Here is a 16,537-nt window from a genome sequence, read left to right as displayed (position 1 = left end):
CCTGACTTTTACCTGTGACTGCTTTTACTAGTTAGGTCTGGGATGAGATGGTTGAGGGTGTTAGCTAGGGTTAGAGGGGCTTTGAGCCCCCAGGCTGCTCTGACCCTGAGACAGCGTGTGTGTGTTTTTAAATATTTATTTATTTATTTGTGCATACAGAACTGGGGTGCAGGCCAGAGGTGCAGGGGCGGTGAGAGGATTCACCAGAGGCAGAGTGGGGAGCAGAACAGGCAGATCAAGGAAGTACACTGCTGAGGGGAGCAGCGGGCGGGTCAGGAGAGGTCTGCCACTCCGTGTGGGTCACCTCTGGGGTGGACAGGGATTGAACTCATGCTGAACTGGCTTTAGCTTTGTAGTGCTGCGCTTTAACCCACTGTGCCGCCAGGGAGGGCCCAACCCTCTGACCACTCTCCCCTCCCAGGAGGTCACTATCGTGTCTATTCTTTAGGCTCTGCCACTCTCCCCTCCCAGGAGGTCACTATCGTGTCTATTTTTTAGGCTCTGCCACTCTCCCCTCCCAGGAGGTCACTATCGTGTCTATTCTTAGCTGTAAAACTGAAGAGCCTGGTGAGGGCTGTCAGAGCCCTAACTACAGCTGGAGGTAGTTCTGCCACTGACAGGCTGTGTAGCCTTGGGCTTATCTTGCCCTCTCTGGGCCTATCTGGTATTTTCATACAGTACTTGGTTCCTATTGATCTATCTTGGAAGAGTCTTTCAGTGGATGAGTGGAGACACAGTTCCTCAATTACCAGTGTCTAACCCTCGGGATTGTTAGAATCTCCTGATGGGCAGCCGTAAGGTGGAGGGGGCCTTGTGGGGTTGGGACTGTGCACTTTTGACTTGTAACTGTCCTTCTGTATGGCATGAGACCCATCTCCATCCGTTGGCTCTTGCCGAACATCTGGCCGGCTAGATTGTGTGCGTGAGTATGCACGTGCACCTGTGTACACATGTGTGGGGTGTGCATGTGCACATGTGTGTACTTCTGCATGAGGGGCACAAAATGGAAGGTGGGAGGTGGAGGTGTGAGAAAAGGACCCAGGGAGCTAGCGGATGTTCTGAGCACTTACTGTTGACTTATTCCCTAATAATACCTGATTAACCCTACTCCTCCCCCCCATCCCAGAGATCAAGAGGTAGGATCAGACAGTGATGTGACCTGTGACAAGTGATCTAGCTGGCCTGGGAGGCTGACCTGGGGCTGTCCCTGTCCTGTGGGACTGGAGACAGAGGACAGGTACAGGAGCAAAAGACCTTAGACAGCAAAGGCAGCCTGAGCCCAGAGGGCAGGGACCTCTGAGGGCACCAGGACCACTTCCCTCCTTGGTGCCTTGGTTCGGGCCCTTTGACCTGCCCTACCCTAGGCCTTCCCAGCTGGTGCAGCTTCCGGAACAGCTGGGACAATGTCAAGGTGGGACTGGGAGCTCTAAGAGTGTGGCGTGCAAGGGGCTCCAGTGGAGTCTTTCAACAAGTTGAGCTACAGCAGGGTCCTGACACCAGACTCAGGAGACTACCAGAGCCTGGTGAGGGTGACTGGACACCCAGATACTTCTGACACTTTAAGCCCTTTTCTCCTGTTTCTATAGAGGAGATCCAGGAACACTGGCTTTATGGAAGAAGGGGAAGAGTCACTTGAGGCTTGAGCTCTGCCCTTAGGGATTAGGGGGGGCAGAGGCAGTTCATTTTAGGACCTCTTCCAGATCCAGGCAGGTGGGATGAAGCCTAATCTGCCCTAGGGCGTGGACTCTGCACCTATAGAGAAGCCCAGGACCCCTTTGTATCCATGACCTTGTGGGATTGAAAAGAGCCTCACTTGCCTAGCACTCCATTCTGTGAGGCTCTCCAGTCCTGTCCTGTCCTCTCCACTTCCCAGCGAGTCTGAGTGGGGGAGGGGAGGGGTGCAGAATTGTTAAAAATAGCATCAGGAGTTCCAGCTGTGAGTCTCCTTGAGGGGTCAGTGGAGCCCAAGATTGAGGAGAAGAGTAGAGGGAGCGGTGGGGCAGGATGGGAGTGGGGGTTATGGCTGGGGGTGACAGGGTGAAGGGGGTGGTGAAGACAGCTTTAGCTGAAGCCTGCAGTGCCTATACCCAGGACCACACTTCCTGGATACAGGAAAAAGACGACAGGGATATGATGGACATATGGGCACAGATGCCTAGGAGTAGTGGACAAGCCAGGCAGAGAAGCACACTGACGTGGCTACCTGCACAACTGGGGCTTCTCCCCAGGCCCCACCTAGGACAGCTACATGGCCTCTAGCCCCTCAGGGCTCATGCTTGCCCTAACCTTTCTTTGACCTCTAAGGATTATGCCCAGTTAGACACCTGGACACCTTGCATGAGAGTGTTTTCCTCCTCTGTCCTCAGCAGTGCTTCACTTCTTGAGTCCCAGGGCAGGGAAGATCCAGGGGCACCAGAGTCCGCACTAAAGATTTGGTATAACGGACAAAATTCGGGTACAACCCAGGTGTTAAGGCCTCAGGAATCCAAACCCAACCTGAGCAACAGATCTCTTCCTAGCTGGGCTGGGAAGGGAAGGAAAGTGGCCGGACCCATGGGGTCTGTTGGAAGATGGGCAAATACCAGGGATTAGGGAAGGCTCAAAACAAGGCTGGATAAGTAAATGCACTGTGGCCTCTTTTGCATGCTTAGTTTGGTCCCACCTTCATTTCTTTGCCTGGAGATGCCAGGGACTTTTCTAATCTAAAAAAACAAAACAAAGAAGACTATTTCTCCTATTTTCTCAAAGCAGCCAGAAAATAGGGCTTCACAACAGGAGGGGTATGTCAACTGTCAACCAGATGTTTCAAATCACCAGCACACCTCTTTGTTGGCCACAAATGCATCTCAGGCACTGCCCATCAGAGAAGTGAGCCAGGGGGTCTTTAGGAGACTGCTGGTCTCTTAGTCAGACCTGGACCGGCTGGTGCTTACTCCCTACTCCTGTTTCCAAAGTCCAGCTCTAGGTTTCTCTGGCTTCAGATCCAGGCCCTCAAGTGACTGACCACCTGGCCATCAGCCCCTCTGGGTCCTGTGCCTGGAGGACGCTCCCCTCAAGGGAGACTTCTAGTTTTTCCCCTGTCACCATCCCCTCGGACTTCCTGTAATCCTGAAGCTGTTCCATGAAGGAGGTGGGACAGGCACCATGAATTTCCAAGGAAACTGAGGCATAAGAGGGCAACACTATTTGCCCAAGTCACCCCTCAGCAGGAGCCAGCACTGAGTTTAAACCCTGGGGTCTTGGCTCCCTGCTTGGCCTTCTTCCTTAGGGGCTCCCCCCACCCCTCTCTGAGGCATAACTTGGCTCTCAGCACTGCCTCCTTTCCTCCCTCCCCCCAGGCTTTGGGACTCCCTAAGGCACCTGCTGGCTGGTGGGACCCAGGCCAGACACTCAGCAGGTGGCTGCTTGAGGGACAAAGAAGCTGGTGCTCAGCTGCAGGCCTGGCAGAGAGGGCGGGAGGGGAAGCTCTGGGGAGTGTGGAGGGATCTCCGATCTGGGCTGGGAGTGGGGAGGGCAGGGTCTGCTTCTATGCCTTTAATGAGGAGTCAGCAAGCAAAGGGGGTACATCAGCATACAGATGAGCATCTGTGGGGGGTACTCAGTGGTCTTGGCACTTTTACTGGGGCCCAGCAGTTCTGCCTTCCCTATGTGATGACCAGCTGGAAGGAGGGTACTGAGGATAAAAAAAGGGAGCCTGGAGCAGAGGGGAGGAGTGAGAGACTAAAGGAGATGCTGAAGTTGATGCCAGAGGGTCAGGATTCTGGTGGAGGCTGTGGTGACTGCTCTGGGGGAGGGGAGGCACCCACTGCTTCGTTCTATAGCATAGCAGGCTGGGTGTCAGGAGGGGTCCTGCACCTTCTATGTCTTGTTGGAGGGTCAGGGGGACACCAAGACCCAGTGAAGATGGGTAGACTGGTGGTGGAGAGCACCCAGCATGACCTGACCTATGGGTCTAGAGGGTTCCAGGCCTACAAAGAATGAAAGGTGAATGTTCTGGCTATTGAAGAGAAACAGGCCTGGAGTGAGTCCCCACCAGGAGCCTCCAATCTTCTGAAGGCAAATGGTGATATGATGTAGGTGCTGTTTGGCATCTCATTTGTATCACATTTAATTAATATCAGATGGTCCCTGGCGTAGCTGGGGAGGCTGTCACCGCTGAGCTTATTAAGAAGGCAGTTCCCCCTCCAAATTTCCTTAAGGGCAGGTATTTTATTACTCTTGTCTGAGAGCGCCCAAGAGATGATGGATAGAGGGGTGTTGTGTGGAGAATGGATGGGTGGATGAAGGATGGACAGGCTGCGTTCCCAGAAAGGAGTGTTTCGAGGACGTAGAGAGCCTCTGGATTGGGTGATCAAGGAAAGAGAGGATGGGGGAACTGAAATAAGCAGAAGGCCCCAGGTATGCCAAAAGCTGAGAAAAAATGTGGAGGTTGGACCCAACAAGGCACACATGGGGTCAGGGCTCCTCCGAGAATCCTTACCTCGTCTCTCCATTGTCCTTCCCCAGACCACGCAGTTCCTTCTCATTTCCTGCATATCCTTCCCTGTTCCTGCTGGCCAGTCAGGACGGCCCCTACCTCCCTGCCTTCCCACAGCCTGCCTGGCAGCAAGGTCTGAGACTCTGCAGCTGGAAGGCTCTGCAGCCCGAAATCCAGATTGTTGTTGGAGAAGCAGCAGGTTTGTTTGCTCCGGAGCCCTCTGAGAAATCTCAACAATCAATGGCCAACAACACTGCCCGCGGCTGCGGCATCGATCGATCGTCCCCTCCCAGGGCTGGCAGCTGGGCAGGAAGCTGGGGCAGGCTTTATTCCCAGCCCTGCCCACAGCGGAGCTTCAGGCAGGTGTTGGCCTTCCCATCTGGGGGCTGAGGATTTCCCACCTGGGAGCAGACTAGGAAGCCAGGACATAAGAAACTGCTCCTCTTCTTCACCAAGCTCCTAAAGGGTCACTCAAGGTCACTGACTTCAGGGTTCATCTGATTCCTAGTCCCATGATCTTTTCTAATTTCCAAGGGTTAGAAAAATGTTTTATTCCTTTGCTATTAAAGAGTGAGCAAAGCAAAGTGTTTCTAATCTATAGTAGTAAGGACTAAATGTAGACATCAGGAATAAAAACCACTGCTATGCCGGAAATGTGCTAGAAGAAAGCTAGGGGTCATTTATGTGTTAGATATGTCTGACAACATGGGCTTCAACTTGGCCTACAAAATTCAGATAATCACTATTATCTCATAGAAATTATATGAAGACTACATAAACTGATGTTTATAGAGCACTTAGTATATTGCCTGATACATAGCTAATGTCTAATAAATGTTTGCTATTGTTGTTACAGTTATTATTGTTATTAGGATGATGACTTTCTTCTGGGTTCCCATTTGCCTTTACTTACTGAAGCTTTTGCAAAGTGGGCAGACACTAGGGAGTAGTAGTCTTACTACTTATTGACTGTGAAAAGTAAAGTGAGTTGAATCTCTGTAAAATTCAGTTTTCCCACCTGTAAAGTGGGGATAGCTAATCTTTGATAAGAGTTTTAGAAAAATCACTTGAAAGACTTGACCCCAACAGGTACTGGGCTAGGCCTCACATCTCAACACATGCTTGTGAAATGATTCAATGACTGAATGGTAGAATGAAGACTGGTAGATGGATACCCCGAGTGCTGATATTTTAGGAGCTGTGAAAGGTTCATGGACATGAATTATGTGGCCCTGGATGACTTCTGGGCCCTGGCCTTCTAATTCAAAAGTCCCATGCTAGGAGCTGTTTCCAGGGTTTCCTGTTAGTCCTTCTAAGCTCTGGGAGGGTGTCTGAAGCTGAGGTGGGTAGGGGGACTATGAAACCAGGTGACATGGGGTGGGCCCTCCCGTTTCTTAGTCCCCGTGTTCATACAGGGATGCCTGGTCAGAAGAGGCACGGGGTCAGTGCTCTGGGAGGGAGTGAAGAAACCTGGGCTCTGACTTCACTGTGCCATAGTCTACTCACACAACTCTCTTCTGTTTATTCAACATGTGCTAGGATCTGTGCCCCTGGGGATACAAGCAGTGGTGGCATTCGGGGTGGCTAGAGAGGCTTCATCCTTCTCAGAATGGCCATCATCACCCTACCCCCAAGCCACCTCCGGCTGACAGCATGACAGCTTAATTTGTGGAAGGAAAAAAACTAAGTCAAGGCTATAATTTACAGTTGGGATAATTGGCCAACCGTTAGGAAAAAGAAAAAAAAAATCCTAACATACAATCTATGTAAAAATAGTGTGCGTGCTACGCAAACTCAGCTTCGAGACGCAGTCCCAGCTGCTGTGCTTCCACCTCTCTTTTCTAAACAGGCAGCTGACCCTAAACTTCCTCCAAATAGGAATTCTAGCTCTGTCCAAAAATAGAGGGGCTGAGAAAAAGAGATGGGGTGGCTGCTTTCTGAGTTCCGTCTTGCTTCCAGAGAGGAGCAGTCAGCAATCAGGCGTTCACCACCAGCAAGATGATCTCGATGGGGGTCTGGTGATTGTGGGAGCACAAAAGAGGCCCCTGACTCAGGGTGGAGGGGAGGCTTCCCCTGAGAAACCATATCGTAAATGTCCCATAAGTACATGCTGCGGAATTACATGAAGTGCCAGAGAAGCATGAAGTGGAGTGAGCCAGGATGGCCCAAGAGGTGAAAAAGAATTCCAGGCAAAGGAAGAACAAGAACCTGGAGAACAAGGCTAGTTTAGGGCTGGACTGGCTTGCCTGGTGAGTCAAGCTCCTGCTGGAATTAGTCTAGAAGGGGTTGTGGAGACCATCTAGTGCTGTTCCCTCCTCCCAACTGCTACCAGAGCTTTCCGCATCATCTTTCACTCTCTTCTTCTCAGCCTCTTACAAACAGACCTTGGTTCTTCCTCCCTGATCACAGCCCAGTAAGCTGGAGACCCAGAAACCTATGGGGCTTGATAAGCCCTGGGAGGCTTGGGTGTACTCCCAGGTTTGGCAACCACCAACTTGGTGTGGCCTTCCTTTGAAGCTCCTGGAAGTAGAGACCCAGAGAGGGCAGAAGCATGCCTGAAGCAGACAGGAAGCTGGGTCTAGAACCATCTGAGCTCAGTGTTTCCTTCATTCAAGTAGTCCCTACCATAAACCCTTTCCATACCCTCTTTCTAGGGGGAGATGAAACTCTGCCAGCTCTGCCCAGGTGGGGGCGCAACATCCCTGTGCTGAGCCTAGCCTGGCACAAGGGTATGAGAAAGGGAGATAAGGAGGGTGGAAAGAGACTGGAGGGTTTGGGCACCAAGGGGTGTGTGGAGGGATAGCTAAGGAAACAGGCTTTCGTAGATGCCCCCCACCATTCTGGGGGGAAGGACATAAAGCTTTAATTAAGCCCAGTTTCTAATTATGCCCAGCCCCCTGTCTCCTCACTCCCCATTAGCACCCCACAGTGTCCCCAAGGCATTTTTAAGCTGCCACCCTGCTGAGGAGGCTGGGACTGCCGCCAGAGCCTGCCAAATCTTCAGAGCTTGGGCGTGTGAGGGGCAAGAAGCCAACCAGACTTCCCCTCCAGTCCGAGAAATGTATGAGTTCTCCAGTTTCCTCAGAAACCCAGAGGAGCCTCTTTCTTGCCATCTCAACTTTTGGGGGGCTCTGAGTGGACTCTGGATTGTCTCCTATGGGGCCTTGTCCCCAGTATCTATCTGTTTCCTGACCCCAGAGTGTCAGGCTGGGGGACAGGGAGCAGGACCTGGTAACAGATTTAGTTGCAGCCCCCAGACTCAGGACTGTGTACTCAGATTCTTGCACCTACTGCGCAGAGACTGCAGGAAGCAACAATTACCATTTTAGGTTAAAGCAGCCCTGATTTTCTTAACCCTTGCAGCACTGGGGCTCTAGAAGGCCAAATCCTTCAGCTTCTTTTTCTTCCTCCAGGCCTTGCCTCTCACACAGCATCCCTCTGTTTTTGGCAGACCGAGCAACCCATACTTGCTATCCCCTCCCTCCCTCTTGTGACAAATACTTGAAGGGAGTTTGGACAGGTGGAGTATGAGGTCCAAGGTCACACAGCAAGGGAGGCAGCATTTGCCCCCCCCCCCAATCCCACCTCAGTCTCTGCAGCAACCACCTTCACAATCTCCCCAGGCCACGTTCACACATGCAGAGTTTAATTAACTTTATTGATATTCAGAAATTAGGAGAATGACTAAAGGTAATTGCTCATTAAAAATCATTAAACTGACACAGCAGGCTAGCTAGGCACCACCTCTCCCACATTACTCCTTCCCACCCAGTGGCAGATAACCCAGGCACCACCCTTCCCTTGGGTTGGGAGGACCACTGGTGGCCCAGAGTACTCCTCAGCTTGAGGCTAGTTGCACTCCCCCCACTCCCCCTTGGCAGGAGAATAGGGGTTGAACCAAGCCCTGCAAGATCCGAGGTCCTCCACTTCTCTGTCCAAGTGCTTCAGAGAGGCTCTCTGGCTTGCCAAAACCTGCTTTTGTTAGTCTATGTGTGAGCAAAGCTCTGAGGACCCCATGGCAAGGCCACAAGGCTGTGGATGCATTGCCAACCTGCAATGGTTCACAGTTAGAGGCCTTTGCTTTTCAAGGCTGAAGCCCCCAGCAGCCCTGAGATGGCTGAATGCAATGCCTCCCCTGAGATGACTCAGTACCCCAGTGACTAGGACCTCAAAACCCAGCTGGGAAGGAGGGGCACACCTGGGCTGGCCCGGGCCCAGGCCCTTTCTCCTCTGGCCTGGCAATGCAGGGCTTCTTCCTATTTCTTTTGGGGAGTGAAAATAAAGGTCTTGTCCAATAAGCAGACAACCTACCCCACCACCCTTTGGGTGGTGCTATGGGTGGGGCTCAAGAGACACAGACTCTTGGTCAGAGTAGACAGATTCCACCTAACACTCGTAAGCCACACCCAATCCAGCAGGGCTCTCCTGACTCCTGGACACAACAGCCATCCTTCTGGAGACCCGCAGTCTCACTCCAGCCCCGCAGGGTGCTCTCTGGCTGAGGCTGCACCAAAAGCTGGTGGCCTTATACACTTCTCACACCCATTCATGGCTGAGCCATCACCTAACATCAGACCGCCTGAAGCCCAGACATGCTTGGACCCTTACTCCAGACACCCTGGACCTTGATTATGTTCATACTCAAATACCCACAGCGGAGGTTTCAGATTACATAGTCAAGGGGCACACAGGTCCCTGCGCCTGGGGAGCTGTCCAGTGAAAAGGACATGGCCCTACCCCAAGGCAATTCCTGAACCCCCTGGGCCATCCTAGGACAGGTTCAGTATGCTGCCTTTTCTGTCTGTCTTCCTGCTCCTGGCTAATGGGTCACAGAACTCCTCCTATCCTCAATATCAACACAGATTGTGAGTTCTGGGTGCCTTGGGGAAGACTATGAGGTGGGGAAAGACAAGGCTAACAGGCTCTAATAGACTGGAGCTAGAGACTCAGAGAGGAGCTTCCACCTCCTTAACACAAAGCAAAGACAATTGCCATCCAAGGACTAGTCTTGGTCCCAAACCTCCTGTCATGACCCTTGGACCTGCCCTGGAGACATCGAAGGAGATGGTCAGAAACTCCCACCTTCTACCTCTTCATAGGGCACTAAGAGCCATGCTGAGAGAGACAGCAAGTCCCAACTCCAAGCAAGGTCCCAGGGACCTCACCATCCGACTGACTGCAGTGGAAGAACCGGGCGTCAGTAGCTTGTTTGAACCCGACAGAATGTTCTCTTGGGGATTTGGAAACCTTTCCTCCGGGAGGCACAAAAACCCCATCGTTTTCCCAATACCTCCTTGCTGGTCAATCCATAACCAAGCTTTCCTTCAGTAGGATCCTGATGAAGTTGGAGACTGGAATATAAGCGAGGACTAGGGGCCCACCAGTGAGGTGCGGGTCTTGCTGCTATGAGTGCGCTGGGCCCGGAGGGGAGGACCGCAGACCCAGAGGGAAGAATAGCTCTGGGCGTCTGAGAGGAGGTGACGGGAAGAGCAGGGAATGCGAGGAAAGGACTTCAAGGAGGACATAATTTTTGCCAGGACTTCAGTTGTTGCAGATCAGGGCTGAGATAGGAACCAGATAAGGGCTCTCATTTCCCCCCGAATTTCTCCCCGGAATTGTACTCTAAGTTCTGCTTCAGGTGTGGCAGCGTCAAAGCAGAGAGAGGTGAGCAACATTCCAATCCCCGGTATAGCCGCCATCCGGCCCCGTCCCTACGCGATGAGGGAAAGAGAGACCCGGCAAACGGCGGCAAAGTCGAAGGAAGTTTGGCGGGCTGCAAGGGTAGGCGGGACCACGGGTCTCCAACAGGACTGTCCCGACTCTCCGCCCTGTGCCCTCCCCCAACCTCGCACGCACCCGGGCGCTCCTAGACGCCGGGAGTGTGGCGAGGTAGCGCGCGGGTGAGCGCGTGAGTGTGTGCGGGGAGGGGGTGGCGTGATGAATTGCAGCAGAGAAATCCCATTAGATCCGGGGAGATGATTAAAGGCGAGGTCTCGGCCGGGCGCGAATGGCGGGAGCCGCGCAGCTTCCCGCCCGCGGAGCCCGCGCCCCGCCCGACTTGGCCGGCGCGGGGGCAACACAGTCGGTGGAGCGCGGTGCCTAGGCTGGGCAGCCAGATGAGCGGAACTGTGAGCCAAAACTGTTCTCCCGTCTCACCCCTGGGGACCCTACCCCCGCCCCCGTCCTGTCGCTGGATGCCGGGGTCCCTTACCGTGAGCCAGGAGCGCTAACAGCGAGGGAAGGAGCAGCAGGGCTGCCGGGCGCATGGTGCTGGTTGCGGCCGCGCCCCGGGCGGGGGCCGCGGCGGGAGGGCAGAGGGCTCGACGGGTCGTGGACGCCGGGAACAGAGCGGAATCTGGCTAGGGAGAGGGAGCGCGGCCGCCGCCGCCGCCAGCGCCTGACAGAATCAGCACCACGGCCAGCGCCTGGCGTCGGCGCCGGGGATCGCCGCGCGGGGCTAGGGGCGGGGGCGCGGGAGGAGCGCTTACCGTAAAGTCTCAAGCTAAGGCGCAGAAGACCCAGCGGCAAGAGGACGAGCTCCCGCGCCACCGCAAGCTCAAGGGGAAGGATTGCCCTGCTAATGTGGGCACACGGCCCCCGCCCTTACACGCCGCCTACGCCCAGCTAAGTCTGCCACCTTGTCCCCCATTAGCAACCTGCCAATTGGCAGGTGGGGTTCTACGATAATTCTCCGTGAGAGTGCACCCCTATCCCCACCTCTTTCCACCCCTCTCTGGTCCCCCAGGGCTCCAAGGGTGACGTCTGCTGCAAGTGAGGCAGCTGGTGAGGCCCGCATGCCCTTGTGGCAGCTCCGTCCTGGGCAGATAATGAAGATGGCTTTTGAGCATACAAAGGACAATAAATTATTACTTTGCGCTCAATAAATGCCAGGGCTCCAGGCAGCTGCATCAGCAGCAAACTGTGCTCACAGAAAAGCTTAATTATCCTGATATTATAGTTAAAAGCCAGTGGTACTTGCATTCTGGGAAGACATTCCTCACTTGGCAGAAGCCACCTGGGCCAAAGGAAGGTAGTATTCTGGATTCCCATGCAGCCCTGAATCTCCAAGACTATACCTTGGTTGCCTTGCAGGACTAGAGCAACCACAGTGCCAGCCAGTGAGAGTAGACCCTTCATGCCTATGCCAGCCCATGTTCTTGGAACACATGGGAAAAAATGGGACAGGCACAGGGAATGATGGGAGGGAGGTATATTTTTCTGGGGCTATTTTAGATAGAGACTTGACAGGTGCTCTGGGGAACAGCTATGGAGGCTGTACATTCAGGAACATGGAAAAGTAAATTTCCAGGGTTCTACTTGGGCTGAGAAAACCTACCAAGTCACAGGGCAGCAAATAGGGTAGCTATAGCTGTGCCATCCCTGAAGCTGATGTCTAGACTCAGGGGATTTTGGTTCCATGCATGGACTCACTTGAAGAGCCTCAGTGGACACAATGAGAGCATCATGGCTGATTTTATTATTCCTTGTAGAGGAGCTTTGACTTCCCCAGGGTCCCTAGGGGGAAGGAGAGCTTTCTGTTTAGTTCTAGTCATAAAAACTTGGTCCCTCTCCAAAACTTCCAGATCCGGTAATATTCCAGTGCTCTTCCTAACCTCACACTGGGAAGCAGGTGGCAAGAATTCTGCATCTAAGTCTCACCCCTCGGAGAGTCTGTTGGTCATTACTGTTTCCACTTTCTTTCAGCTCAGCCCATCAGATTCTTTCTAGATCTCTTCCCATGGGCTCTGGGGAGCAGCTTCAAGCTCTGTAAAAAAAATCCCAGGCAGCAAGCAGGTGGCATGTGGAATTAACTGAAGGAGAAACTGGGAGAGGATTTCTAGAGAGTATTCCAGAAGCTGAATGAAAAAGAAGGCAGAAGGATGACAGAAGGGGATGAGGGATGAAAAAAGATGAGTGGTGAGGAGAAAAAGCCAGGAGGGAAGGGAGGGGGGAGCGTTGCCAATAGCAGAGGGGAAGAGACACAAAGGTAAAGGTTTTGTGGCTGAGGAAAGTCTGGGGGAAATACTGGCAGATGAGAGAATCCTCCTTTCCTTTTAGAATGTGTTCCTGGGCCGCGCCTTGATTCTAGACCCTTCTGGACTAAGCAGCTTGAGCAGAGGAGAATGAGTCATGACCCAAAGATGAACCTCCTCTGCCAGAATGATTCATGGGGATTTGGAGGCTGGAGGCAGTCTTGTCTGACTCTCTTGGCAACTAAGCTCCTTGATGGCCTGGGTACTAATAACAAGAAGGAAGGCAGGAGGAGCTATCCAGGAACTTGCCATATCACCCTCTCTACTGCTCACACTAGCCTGGGCATTCAGAATGGGGTCTAATGGAGACTACGAGTCCCAGAATGCAGTACTCTGCCCTGAGAGGATGGGTTGTACTGCATGATGGGAAGAATTATATTCCTCCTCCTTAAATATGGTCAAGGTGGCCTCCATGCAATGAATTCCCAGCTAGGTTGAGCCAGCCTGGGTCAGACTGGGAGGCAGTAGTGTTTCTGACTTGTACCCTGTGTTAATGCACTCCAAGGGACCCCTTTTACCCAGGCCTCAACATTATCCACAAATTGAGGACAATAAAATGTTCTAGGGAACATTCAGCTCTATATTTCATTTTTTTTAGCATTTATTTATTTATGCATACAGAACTGGCCAGAGGTGCAGGGGCGGTGAGAGGATTCACCAGAGACAGAGTGGGGAACAGAACAGGAAGGTTGATAAAGACCGCTGCTGAAGGGAGTGGTGGACAAGACAGAAGAGGTCTGCCATGCCATGTGGATCACCTCTGGGGCCAGGGATTGAACTCGCATTGAAGTGGCTGTACAGCTTGCAGTGCTGTACTTTAATCTGCTACGCCACCAGAGAGGGCCCATGTTTCATGTTTATAGCATACTCACATTTGGAAGTGGCAGCCCAGAGAGACTTGAAAGCCTCCTGTCCCCAGTCTTATTTTTCCAATTCTCTCTGTGTCACCCACCTGAGTTTTTGCCCCCAAAGGATCCCGAGTATCCCCTGTCTAATAGTTGTTGGGTTAACTGTCTATCTTTTCTATTAGTTGTCAAATCTATGAAGCCAAAGGCCATGTCTGTCCACTCCCAACTTAGCCCAGTGCCTGTACATAGTAGATGCTTCATACATTTTTGTGACTAAATGATGGCATGTGACAGAGATTGAGGATAGGAGTGTCTAAAGTCCAAAGCAGTCCATTGATGCAAATGAGTACTGTAAAACAATGGAGAAGGGGCAATTACTTCTTTTGGAGGTGAGGAGAGGTCACTGAAATATTTACACAGCTGACCTGAAACCAAGTGGCAAATATGTTTTAGGTTTTAGTCAGTGGAGAGGAAAAGGAAGGACACTGTTTAGTAGGGAAAGTGGCTTATGCCAGGCAAAAGTTTTGGAAAATGGGCCTTCCTGGTGGTGCAAGGGGTTAAGTTATCAGTAACCACTGAAGCAGAAGTTCAATGATTCCCATCCAGAGAGGTGACTTACATAACACAGCAGACCTCTCCTGTCTTGCCCACTGCTCCCCTTGTAACAGGGTGGTCCCTAGGAAAAGGGGAAGTTCCAGGTTCCCTGCCCCACCCAGAAGGAGGGTGGAGCTGAGGAGAGAAAAAGGAGAGAAGAGAAGGAAATGAAGCAGGATGGAGAAGGAGCAGGAGACCTGAGGAAGCCACATGGAGCAGCAAGCATGTGATGAAGAAGCCGGGCTTGTTTCCTGACCCTGGGCTGGTTAAGGCAGATGTGGGTGAGATACCTGTAGGGAGGTGACTATGGCAGTGTTTATATTGATTTTGATGTTGCTCTTTTCCTCCCAGATTTGTTTGGCCATTTCTGACCCTTTTCCTTGGGTCCCGGCCAGAAGGTGCTTTAGTCTTGTGGCAGCTTTCAGGCCTTGCTTTGGGCCAATCCCTTTTGGGTGGACTTTTGCCCACGAGGGGATGGGTAACTTCAGGTGTTTGATTTAGAAGTTATATTCTTTGTGTTCCGTATTGTATATTCACTGTATTAAAGTCCCTTTTCATTAAAGCTTTATATGTTTTGTCTTGTTGCGGCGGATGGCAGAACCCACTTAGAGCAGGCAGGTTTTTGGGGCTTCAGGGGTGTCCCCCCCCCCTAACAGATTTGGTGTCCTATAACACTCTCAGCAGTGGATTTCAGCAGATCTTCCTGTTCTGCTAGCTACTCAGTCTCTGGTGAAGCCTCTCACCACCCCCATTTCTGGCCTACACCCCAGCCCTTTTTTTGCATAAATAAAAAAATCTTTAGGAAAAAAAGGTGTTGGAAAATGCAGAACAGACTGGGGCTAGGGAGGGGAGCAGTTCTGATGGGGCAGGGCATCCCTGTGGGGATTTAAGAGACCATCCTGGGACCAAACTTGTGGTCACCAGAGCTGTAAGAAGTCCTGGGTGGCTGCTCTGATGTGTTATTCCATCACAGATATTTGCACCAAAATAAGGGAGTCTGGAATTATTAAGGTGGGTTTTTAAGCATGCTGCAAAGTGCCAGGAACTAAGGGGTTCACTACTGACTCAGTGGGTGGGGATGGGGATCCAGGTGACAAAGGCTGCATTGGGACTGGGAGCTAGAAAGAGGGAAGAAGGGGCTCCTTTGCTCAGATTGTGCCAGACATCTAGCCCATGTTCTCGGAAAAGTCAGCCTCAATTCCCTACTTCCAAACAAACCATCAATTTGCTGGATTACAGGCGCATTGGTAACTTATTCTGAAGTCTCTGCCTGGATGACACTTGCTTTCTGAGAGAGAGGAGATGAAAATTAATCTTCAAGATAGCTTTCAAACCACAGCTACATCTTCTATGAAACAAAGGGGGTTTGGAGGGTTCAGAGAAGCTGGAGCAGGGGCTACCACCTTACTGTAGAGACTCTCAGAGGCATAGAGATGCTGGTTCACCTCAACCCATGCCTGCAAGGGGGTTCCTAGACTTGGGGCATCTGGAACAGTCTGAGACATAACAGCTCCAGCCAGGCTTTCTGGAGGACACAAAGCAAGAGGAGGGTCATGGGGGGGGCACTGAACCCCCTTCTAGGAACAGGCAGACCAGTTGCAGTAAAAACCCAAGATGGGTGGAAACAGTAGCAGAAAGTGATTTGATGTGAGCTGTTTTCCATCTCCAAACCGAGGCCTCCAGCCTGCCCACCACCCCCAGATAAGGCCTTTGATCCTCCACTGCTCCATAAATGTTTAATACCACCGGCTGGGCAGAAATGAAGCAGGTGCTGGAACAGAGAGACTGGGGATAGGACTTAAGAGTCAAGATGTTGGCTAGATTATTTTCACGTAGGAGCCCAGGGATGGGGTGGGAGGAAGCATTTCTAGGCTTGAAGTTTGTAGCACCGAAGGAAACCCTTTGAAAACCTACCAAGGGGCTGAAAATAAAATGAATAATCAATTTCAAAAGCCCAGATTCCCGGTTTGATTGAAGGAGAAAGATGGAAAGTTAAATGACAATCAAATGCAAATACAGCTCAACAAACACCACAGCAATTACCAGGCGCAGGAACCACATGGTGCTTACAGGCAGTGGGGGCTGGCAATTTGGAAACCTGGGTCTGTGCAGAGGTGATGGGAACGGGACCATTTTAATGGACAGTTAAATAGATGCAAAAAAATCACTGCATCTACTTTGCATATACTGCTAATGAGTGGGAACCTGGAATCCTAGCGTCTAGCAGAAGGTTATGCCACCTTCTGTGCTGCCTCTGCATCACTGCAGAATGAAAGAGGCTCTGAGAACCTGCAAGTAAGGCCACATGGACACTTGGATATGAAAACCTTGAGAGGGTCACACACCTGTCCCACTGGATTCTCCACACAGCTGGTGCTGCAGGAGTGAGCGGTGAAGTTGGAGGGAGTCCATGGAGTCTTCCAGAAAAAGGCTTAGGGTGCCGGCCTTCCAAAAGCCCAGAGGCCTGGTGAGATGGCCTTTTCCTCTAGATTTGCATAATGCTTTGCATCTCATTTGAATGCTATTAATTTGGTGTCAGGCTAGGTTGGCTTAGTGCAGAAAAAAGAACAGCTGGCCTTTACCTT

The 16,537-nt window shown here is 51.9% G+C and overlaps 1 protein-coding gene across 2 annotated transcripts in view; it reads right to left on the bottom strand.

Moving 5' to 3' along the window:
• SEZ6 (seizure related 6 homolog (mouse)) overlaps positions 1-10,885 on the bottom strand; it is a 44,623-nt gene extending 33,738 nt beyond the window's left edge. Inside the window, exon 1 of one of the 2 annotated variants that reach the window (XM_004684842.2) lies at positions 10,689-10,885. In XM_004684842.2, the coding sequence (XP_004684899.1) occupies positions 10,689-10,743 (55 nt within the window). In that variant the 5' untranslated portion in view covers positions 10,744-10,885. The remainder of the gene's footprint in view (positions 1-10,688) is intronic. The other variant, XM_012726695.1, reaches the window with a different exon arrangement.
• Between the last annotated feature and the right edge of the window lie 5,652 nt (positions 10,886-16,537).

This window comes from Condylura cristata, unplaced genomic scaffold, assembly GCF_000260355.1.
Source record: "Condylura cristata isolate star-nosed mole 26May11 unplaced genomic scaffold, ConCri1.0 scaffold00017, whole genome shotgun sequence".
Lineage (NCBI taxonomy): Eukaryota > Metazoa > Chordata > Mammalia > Eulipotyphla > Talpidae > Condylura > Condylura cristata.
Note: the sequence above shows the minus strand (reverse complement) of the source record. Positions and strands in the feature narration are given on the sequence as shown.